This window comes from Idiotropiscis lumnitzeri, chromosome 16, assembly GCF_059441095.1.
Source record: "Idiotropiscis lumnitzeri isolate Australia: NSW breed Sydney's pygmy pipehorse chromosome 16, RoL_Ilum_1.0, whole genome shotgun sequence".
NCBI classification, from domain to species: Eukaryota; Metazoa; Chordata; class Actinopteri; order Syngnathiformes; family Syngnathidae; genus Idiotropiscis; species Idiotropiscis lumnitzeri.
Genome location: NC_142406.1, coordinates 8,700,426 through 8,711,072, shown reverse-complemented (window position 1 = coordinate 8,711,072; position 10,647 = coordinate 8,700,426). Strand labels below are relative to the sequence as shown.

At 39.1% G+C, this 10,647-nt stretch overlaps 1 protein-coding gene across 1 annotated transcript; it reads right to left on the bottom strand.

Moving 5' to 3' along the window:
- Positions 1-9: 9 nt before the first annotated feature.
- Positions 10-6,038, bottom strand: LOC148321238 (homocysteine-responsive endoplasmic reticulum-resident ubiquitin-like domain member 2 protein). The gene is made up of 9 exons (XM_088318831.1): positions 5,917-6,038; positions 5,296-5,540; positions 4,586-4,663; positions 3,852-3,953; positions 3,576-3,700; positions 2,881-2,994; positions 2,512-2,802; positions 2,108-2,216; positions 10-1,045 (listed from the first exon to the last, which is right to left on the bottom strand). Exons 2-9 carry the CDS (start codon positions 5,443-5,445, stop codon positions 869-871), a joined length of 1,146 nt encoding a protein of 381 aa, XP_088174957.1. The 5' UTR covers positions 5,446-5,540; positions 5,917-6,038; the 3' UTR covers positions 10-868.
- Positions 6,039-10,647: the final 4,609 nt, after the last annotated feature.

Sequence of the window (10,647 nt, the reverse complement as noted above, 5' to 3'; positions counted from 1 at the left end):
TTTTAGGAGTTGATTTAGTCATTTATTTTCATTTAACAATTTCATAGAAACTTCTTTCACTCATTACTCAAATTAGGCCCGAATGATTTTGAATGACAAGCATTACAAAAAAAAAAATACATTTACACTGCCAGTGCCCTTGGCAGTGTTTTTTGAGTACGTGTGAGAGGGTTGGGGGGTTAAATGTCAATTCAAACAGTAAGTCACACATTGTCATCAACCACTCCGGGTTTTTTGTGTGTAAATTATCATTTTTACTTCCAAAGTTTCATCAGGAAGGAGCAAGACAATCACTCCATGGCCCAGCATGATTAAGTCATTATTTGTGACCGTGTTGCTCAGGGTTAAAAATCTGGAACCAAAAAAAAAAGAAAAAACACAGCACATCCATAAACCACTCAATATGTTACCTTACATATTACATTTTAAATATGTAACAGCAGCAGCAGCCATTTTATATGTGAAGTCTGCACTGTGGCGACAGGCAGTTCTACAACAGCCCTTTTAAAATGTAATCCGTTCTTCCACACGGCCTGACAGAACAACATAACACTTCCACCATCACTCTATTGAAACAACACAAATCCAAAACATCATAATCGTCCCACAATGAAAGGTTTGCATCCGTTTAACTTGTCTAGTGATATTAGTGTTACGCTTTGTGCCTGCTGATGCTTTTTAATACATGATCAGAGACGTCTTGGTCAGACTAAGCTAACGTGGCACCGCCATCAAACCTTGATTACAGCGATTCAACATCCATTCTTCAGTTAAAGAAGCTGAACGAAAACAAGCCGAGCAGATCGCCGCTTTATCATGAAGTCATTTGTAGTGAAACAAAAACTTGACAAGGATCCAGAAATCGGGTTCAGTTGGCAGCGTTCTGCGGTCCCTCTGGAATGAGAGACATGAAGAAGGTGATGATGAACGACCACATGGAGGACAGGATGCCCGTTTGGGGGATGACGCGGTTCGGGTCCTCTGCTCCTTCCTCGCCACTTTCCCCGCCTTCGTCATCATCGGAGCTGTCATCTGCCACATGTTCCTGTAAAAAGATGTCAACGCGTGAGTAGGATTGATGCGAAATATATAGTCCAAATCTTTTGGGACATTCAAAGCTGAAATGTTCAAACTGCATAACGTTACAGTAGCTTGAACTTTTTTTTTTTTTAGCAGTTCAGTTGTATTTAACTTTCAAATGTTTGTTTATTCATGCAACTGGAATCCAGATGTTTTACTGCCAACGCATTCATCTGTCAAGCACATTTTTCAATGGGAAAGTATGGAAGATGGTCTCGCCCAGCATTAGTGATGGGTAAACGAAGCTTCAAATCTGCTTCATGAACCAGTTGTAGTATTTTTGGACTCCAGTAGATGGCACTCTCTGTTCAACATTGGGCTGAAAGCACACTGACTTGACATTTTTTAAACCAACAGTTCCGTCTACAGGACGAATATACAACAAGTGGTTCATGAAGCAAATTTGAAGCTTCATTTTCCCATCACTACCAAGCATGTCTGAAAGTTGTTTGCAAACCGCTGTAATGACTAACAGATCCCTGTAGATGGTGGCATTTCTTTGGTTTTGCCATCAGCGCAGCTTTTGATTTGGAGAATCATTAGGAGTGGGGTGAATGAGGAACGTCATGAGAGAGGCTGTTCTGAAGTCAGAAAGGTGAGTTAAATGCACTACACAAATTCACTACAACATAACCACTGACAAGTCATTTTGAGTTGATAGAAATTTTGAAGTATTCCTTTCAGTGTTTAATATTAAGGCACATCCTCACAGTTTAGAGGTGTCATGCGTCATTATCCACACCGCTTATCCTGTACAGGGTCGCGGGAGGGTGCTGGAGCCTATCCCAGCTGACTACGGGCGAAAGGCGCACTACACCCTGAACTGGTCGCCAGCCAGTCACAGGGCAGACAGTTTAGAGGTTGTGGGTTTTAATCTGGGCCAAGTGAGGATAAGAAGTGGAGAGGTAGGGGTGCTTTCACAACACACTTTTACAGTCCTTGTGTTAGAACCGTAGAAAAAAAAAGTGGTTATAACTTACTAGTAATATTCATGAAAGCGGACACACACACACACACGTGCAAATACCATTCCATGAAGGTCATTGTTTTGTAGCTCGGCCTCCATTTCTTCCTGATTTTCTCCAGGGAGCTGCAGTTCATTTTCTAGGTTGAAGGGAAACCAGCCGGCTTGGTGCCTGTTAAACAAAATTGAGATTACACATGTAAACATTTTTTTTAAATGCCTTAGATTGAATGAATTGCCAATGCACACTGCTCGGTCAAAAAAACTTGTTTTTTCTGTACCGCTAATTCAGACTGAACAATTATTGGAATTCAAATGGATGTCACAATGTAAGAGGCTGCAATTTAAAACTTAAAAAAAAAAAAGAAAAAAACCTCGGGCTGCCCCAAAATGTACAACAGGCAACAAATGGCTTACACGCCACATTTTGAATACCGCTGCATAAATTGATAAGGAGGAGCACTCACAGGTAAAGCACCAGCATGGCCGTCATCACCATGAGAAAGCGACTGAAAGACGAGTAGAAGTACACGATACTAAGTAAGACAGCGGCCCGGGAAAACGTGTACACCCAGTCCAGCCAATCGCGGTTAAGATCCTCCTCGTTCAGTATCTCCCCCCCTTGGGCGTTCATCTCCACTTCTGGGTTGCCGCGGCGATCCACCCGTGGACGCTGGCTCAGGGGGTCCGCCTGGGGGAGACGATGAGTCCTGGGCAGGTCGTGGCTTAGGTTTTGGGAGGAGGCGGCGAGTAAATTACTGTTGAGGGAAGGGTAGAGATCAAGGTGAGATTATGACCAGCATAGAAATGTGGAGTCGTCAAGTAAAGAGGCTTACTATTGCATGTAGTATTGTCGAGCATACAGCTGCTGCCACCACATGAGCGTCATGGGGTTGTAGTAGGGGGTCACATTTGTCGGAGGGGTAGACATTGCAGAGAAATGATTCCAGCTAGAAAAGAGACCACCACATTTAACATTAGGCAGGTTATACATGAAGTTCAAGTTGTCATTGCTGCTGATGTTTTTTCTTCTTTACACTTATTCGGATCAGTGAATTGATTAGTACGCAAACCCCGATATAATTAGATAACTTGATATGGAGGTGTCATAATAATGGATTTATCGACAATTACTCAAACATCAAATTAATCGACTATTTTGAATAATCGATTAATCATTTAGAGCAGTGAGTTTCAGCTGGTCGGGACCCAAAAGTGCGTCTCGGGCATTTTGGGTGAGTCATAGACGGATTAGTATTAGTAATAATGAATTACAGGTTTATACACTATCAAGATTTTTTTTCAATTACACTTTATGATGTGATGTATACATTGCAAATATAAAATACAGTTTTGTATTTATAAACATATAAACATTTGATTGCATTTTTTTTTATCTGTGACGGAATAATCAATGCTAAAAATATTAAATAGTGACATCACTAGATCGATATGCAAGCGCCATTCTGTTGATCCTCAGAAGTGTACGTTTACAATTTTTGCAGTTTGATCACCCTGAATCACATATTACCTGTTCGTGAATTGTTGATGCAACTGGTCGTAAGAAAAGGGTACACTTCGTTGTCTGAGTCCGTCACTGCTCTCCTCTGATTGGCTGTGTTGACCAGGGAAGGAAGGACTAGCACCTTGAGTGACCTGTCAACGAGAGCATCCAATTATGGTGGCTTTGAGACGACATCCTCCCTCCTCTAGGGGGACAACTTGCGGCATGAAGGTGGATGATGAAACTAAGTGACGCTGATGATGAAATTGTGGAAAGAGGAGCGCATGTCATCGTTGGACTCACTGTGGGTTCGGCCGTGCTCCCCCGAGGCTTGCGGGTGGGGCTCGGGGAGCTGGGAGGAGTTGGTGAGGGGCAGACCAGATGGAGCATATGATACTCGTCTTGCTGTAAAAGCCGTTGCAGATAGTTAGGTCTTGAGAAAAAACAAATTGATGGTTCTACTTAAAAAAAAGAAAAAAAAACTCATCCCCTATCTATGGGATTTTTCAGTGGCATGTGTCAGTGAATGGGGGGGCAATGGAATAGCTCAGTTGATCAATTTATGTCAAAACTCAAAATATTGAATATTACAAGAAAAATCAATAATGTGATTATTTCATCTCATTTATTTATTAAATTTGTACTAGTGGCCCGGTCGGCATAGCAACAGTGAAACTTCAGGTGGCCCGTAGGCATAGTCCCTCAAATATAGTGTTAAACAGTTTACATTAATTGTCTTTACATGAATGAGTGTCTAAGCAAAAAAAAAATGCACAAGCATGACTCTTGCACGCCCTCCTCATTGGTCATTGCAGATAAAGTAGTGCAATGGTAAAGTTTTTCATTTTTACACAGGTTAATAAATGTTATATAACTTATACTGATGTTTTATAGCATGTGCTGAGAGAGTCAATTTCCAGTGACTTGTTTTATAATCAGCGTCCAGGAGTGGATCGTAGTCCACCTTTCAGGTTCCACTCTAAAAGATTAAAAGATCACGGCTTGATTTTAAGAGGAAGAGGAAAGTGAATAATTACCTTTCTGAGTACATCTTTTAAAGTAAAGTGATCCAAAAGCAGCTTGCCGGAATACACTAGTCTCTGGTCTTTGGAGCTCTTAAAAAAAAAAAAAAAGGGAAGAACTCAATTCAAAACACTTGGGAACTGTTTTTGAATGAAAGAAAATGATAAAATGCATATATATCTACACAGGTAGAAATGAATTGAAACAAGACAATGCTTTTTTCTAAATACTAATACAATGATGTTAGCATGTTGGCTTGGCCCTTGACAAGCATTTTGGTTTCCCAAAAAGTGTTGAAAGGTTGGTTTCTTCTTTCAGTCGCAATTTCATGTAGTTTTGAGGTGTATGGGGTATTTTTACGCAATACAGAAAAGGATAAACCGGTGCCCATTTTTTTTTTACATTCCAAATAAATGCTCTTTATTATACTTTCTTGTGGTGTCTTCTTTATTATTTTGGACACACGAGAAGGAGACTGAGAAGCCTCGAGGTTTTTTTTTTTTTTTACTGATCGCAGGATATTCTATTGAGTTTGAAACAGGGCGTTATTTTTGTTTGTTTGCTGAACTCTTATTCATAAAGGTCTCAACATAATGACAACAGTAAACACAATTTCTGCCCCTTTTCCAAAATCTTTGACATTGGTCTCACTGATAAAAATAGAATTGTATTTATTTTGGGTGGGGGTGGAGTGACGAGAGTTGATGTGTTGTGAAACACTCACCGGTTTGCTCGGGTACACATCTGACAAATGGGCTTTGAGTTTCTCCACAGTCCAGTTCTGGTAGCAATTAATAGTCTGGTCATCATATTTCTGGTTCGGCGCTCTGATGACAAGTGTAACCGGACCGTCCATTACACCTTGAGCCATCATTCTCAAGCATTTGTCATGAAATGCAAAACACCTTAGGTGCAAAGTTCTGCGCTGTGTTGTGGAAACACCAAACGTTACGTGAAGTTCATCTCTGGCTATATGGGGAAGAAAAAAAGAACAATTCTTAACGAGGAGCGTATTTACGCAGCTACTGGCGACAACATGCTGAAACTGTCCGACATTTCCTCACATTGCAAAAATTGTCAGTGGCAGTGTGCTGAAATGTACAACAGTGTGCGATCAAACCGACGAATGCATCGAAATTACTCAACAATTGGCTGGGTTGGAGGATTCAGTGTAGACTGTTGACGCAACTAGCTGATCTTACATTAGCCCCAGTGGATTTAAAGCGGCTTGATGGGTTCGATCGCGTTAAGCACGTAAAAAAACATACCAGACGCATCTCAAAAGCTAAATAAAATGATCACAAAATGTGCGGCTTAATATGAAGGAAGGATAAATTGTGTTTACCTTGATTGTTTACCTCTACCCGGCCGAGCCTAGCTGTCTCGAACAGCGTCTTCCTTGTCTGCTACAAAAACGTGTTGCATCAGACTCTAAGTTACAATAGCGCCCTTCAGTGTTCAGAAAACGAACTACCTCGGTAAAAGCTCCAAATTCGGTCGCTTTCTGGTATCTTTGACACTTGCTAATTTGTTTTTCTGTTTACTGTTTTAAGGACTACATTTGAACACATGTCTGACTCTCTACTTCTTTATTAAAATGGGTACGTAAAGTGAGGCAACCAAGAAAAAGATCGTGATTGGCTAGTTGAGATCTTTTTATATGGGCAAAATATATAATCCAAACATTTTATTATATTATAATTTTATTACATACACACACACACACATATATATATATATATATATATATATATATATATATATATACACACACACTCACACACCCTTTGTCGCTTGTCGCATCATTTCTTAATATTGTTTTAGAAATTAATGGAAATGTCATGCTTGAATTTATTTTCGCCACGGGATCGATTAGCATTTGTTTTATTTGACATTTTGCGACAAAGAGAGACGAAGCGCACCGTGGTGTTGCTGTTTTGTATTATAACGTAGCCATTGCAGGTATTGTGTAGATTTTGGTGTCATCTAGTGGTGAGAAAATAGAATGCAATGATGCTCTACATTTGTCTCTTTGTATGTATATTATATCCGTAGCAGAAAGATGGCGGCGTATCCCAGGCCCAATTAGCGATAACTTCAGCTACAATTATATTTTAAAATAAATAAATAAATAAATCACATGCATGCGATAGAATACGCTTTCCGTATTACTGGAATAAATAGTGTGTTTTTTAAATAATGAACAATGAAAATTAACACATTTTTCCACACAATCCCTTTAAAGCAATTTTGCCGCCATTGGGTGGGAGAACCCGGAAGACAACACAAAAAAAGACAAAGCAAGTGGCAGTTAGGGTGAGTGCTCGCGGCAGGTGTGCTCAACGTGCTTGCGACTAAAATGTGATGGAAAGAACCCCCAATTGAATAAGCAAACCTACGACATCCCGTTCTTTCGTCTTAGTTTCACCGCTGTGGTTAAAGTCAGGTCACTAGTCCGTAAAGCGCGTTACCTTTCCCAGCCACAAGTCAAATGACAACTGCAGTCATTTTTTATTTTATTTTATTTTCAACAACTGCCGTCAGTTGGCTCCTCAGAACCGAGAACAGTGACAACACACGAAAAAGGTAACAATGTGCAACATGTTTCATTGTCAAATGTTCATGGACAGAGAAAAAAAGACCCAGAAAAGTTAAGAAAAAAAAAAGTTAGTTTGGGGGCGTGGGGGGGTTCTACCCACACAGAGGAGGCATATTTTACCCGTAAGCAAACTACGGCACGGGGGGCCACATGCGTTTTAATCCGGCCCGCCAAACTTGGAAAAAATGAATATGTGAATATATATATGAATATACCTTGATATTTTCTAAATACTCTGGTGCGTTAAACACAGATATTTTGTCGTAATGCTTTTGTTCATTTATATTTTAAAATTAAATGTATTTTTTTTACAAAACACTCCATCCATCTGCTCCTGGTCCGGCCCCTCTGTCAAATTTTAAAACCCATTGCAGCCCACCAATCAAAAAGTTTCCCCACCCCTGCTATAAATTATGGATGCACAATACTGCATATTGAAAAGGTCATCTTTGTGATAGTGGCACATGCAATGCAGAAACTAAAAGACGTGCAATAACTTAATATGTAATGGCATGCTTTACTCTAACTTGGACCAATCATTTGCAAAATTGAATGCTCATCGCCATCTAACAGGAGAACAGTGTCTCGGGGCATTACCAACACTAAATAATTTGGGTAAGAAAATGATGAGACAGTAGAATTCCCACAGTCCTTTTTGATTGGAATGAGTGAACCAATCTTATACGTATGGATTAATATTAAAACCTACATTGCTCTTACTGATTTGCTAACTGACGTGTGTGTACTGACAGGTAACCTCACAGATCCATTTTCTTTCTGCAAACAAGCGAAGTTCAGTGTTGGATCAAATTATGTATTCTTTTCAAGAAGGAGCTCCAGACTTTTTGACATTTACAATGCCACTTAAGGTGTAATTTGAAGTGTTGTAAAAGATTTGGTGAATTGAATTGCAAAGTAAATATTCATCCCACTAATTTTACTTATAAAAGGGTTTAAATTTGAAGCAGTAGGACTTGGATATCAGCAACAAACAAAAGTAAACAATTTAAACAACTGGCACAAGTTGTTGAAAATTGTAGTTGCAGAGTTACATTTTAAGGGCAAAATAATTCCATTTAGGAGAAATCTGGACTGGAGTTCTGATGACGCAAGTTCAATGTTCACTCCATTAGTTTATATGTTTTTGATCATTTTCATGTCCATCCTCATTCAAAGACACTTCACATATAGTTTTCATAGGGCTGGAATCTGTTGCACCCATAAAATTCAAAATTAGTGATTATTGTTTAATTAATTATGATCATTTAATTATCAATTTGTACTGGAAATATCTTGTCGTTGAAGTGTATTCAGTTAAATATAGGCTCAACATAATTTGACAATCTTTGTATTCTGTTTTTACTTATGTTGAACATAACATCCCAAAATTGTATACACACACATATATATATATATATATATATATATACACATACACATACACATGTAATCATATATTATTCACACCGCCTAAATACCTGGCAGCAGTCGAATAAGGTGAGTGCATCCATCTATTATCGTAACCGCTTATCCTCAAAGGGATTGCGGGTGTGCAAGAGGCTATCCCAGCTGTCGTTAGGCAGTTGGCGAGTTATGCAAGTCCGGTTTTTATATTTTTCCACTCAAAGCACTAGTTTACCCAACTTTTTTTTTGCTCTAATTTCCTGCATCTGCTGCTGCTATTAGAATATTTTTAAAGTGTGTTGTTGTTTGCGATTCCGTACTAGTAATGAATTACATCAGTATGCAATGTGCGTAATTGATAAGTTATACAACCATGTAAGTGCTTTCCGCACTCAGCCGGCGACACAGTGCCCACAATGACATCCTTCACTGTAATGTCACTTTGTTACACCTGCCTCCAAATTGACATTTGAAGCCGCGCACGCTAGAGAGTACAGCATTAAGCTGTCAAAATCTGCTTGTAAGTGTTAGCCTACCCTGAAAAGAACCTGTGTGCAATTAAAGCGTGCATGTGGTGGTGTTATGAGGCACATCGCATTCCCCGCAAATTTTCACACATCAGATTTTTTTTCCCAATACACTTGTGCTGTTTTGTAGGTTTTAGATTGAATGCACATCCCAGGAAGGAATGTGTTATGTTGCTTATACACAGTTGACTCAATGCAGGAAAGTGGAGACAGAATAGAAGAGTAATCTTACTCAATAAGAAAAATGTCAAAATAGTCTTTTAAAAAATTGTTATTTAGAGCTTTAATATAGCCACCACTATTCTCCTGTGCAGCTTTTGTGAAAATTGTCAAAGGTAACCATTTCTGTCCTTGGTTTATATTATTTACATAGGTCAACAAAAGTGCATATTTATTGAATTTGTATTGAGTCACTTTTTTTTTACACCTTTGAAAACTATTACCTGCAATTAAAAACTCATTAGCTTGGTTAATTCAGAAGGTGCACAAAACAACGAAGAGCTTTTAATTACAAAATACATGAAGTGAAACTTAATTGTCAAATCCTTGTCAGCCACTAGGCGGGAGTATGTAGTCATCTTCACAACTGAGTGATGCAGCAGTACCTCATTTTAAATTGACTTTATTCATTTTAAATTGAGGAAAAAATGCACAATAAGCCTTCCTTTTAAAATGTGATTGTAATAAATAGCATGTCTCCGTGATATGACATTTCTTGTGTTTTTATTATATAAAGTAAATGTAGCAAAGTTTTCACTTGAGTTTCTTGACTTGGTACTTTACTGTGAACAAAATATATAGATCGGCTCCATTAATTGTAGTGACCTTCTTTCCTACTTGCAATTTATTGTCTATACAGTACTGGACCAATGTTTGCACAATGAGAATTCCCTTCACTGGTATGGTAGAAACGTTTTTATGACTCATCAATAAACTAAAGTGCTCTGTGTATTTTCGCAAAATACCAATTTCCTCAACAACAAAAAAAGAATGAATGAATGAAGGTTGTCAGAGGATAAGCATGACTCAACCTTCTATAAATTGGGGCCCTCTGCTTGCAAGACAGGAAGAAAACATGTTAAAATCAGACAAGGTCAATTGCACGCTACTGGACCGGAGAAATCCCTCCTACCGCTGCTTTAAATGAGAGTGATAATGACTAGGGGGAAGCTGCGAGGGCGGGTAACGTTTCCTTCAAAGTAATAGTATTTGCGTCCTGCATCATCTTGCGGCGGGGTCATTAGTTTACATCAAAGGCTGGACGACCCCGAGCCACATCACTGCAAAGGACCCATTACGAATGCATGTGTCACATGTGGGAGTGCGACAACAATGTGCTATTTCTGGTCACCTCCTAATGGCCCCTTGCAGATCTTGACTAGGATTCTCAGCAGGCTACGAACATGCGCCATTGAGACAGGAACGCTTGGCAAATCCTGGCCGATAGTTAAAATGGCTTTGTGAGCTGAAATTAGAAATTCCATTAAATAAAAATAGATCTCGAAACCTACTCCCGTGCATTGAAGATCACTGCTTATGTGCGCAG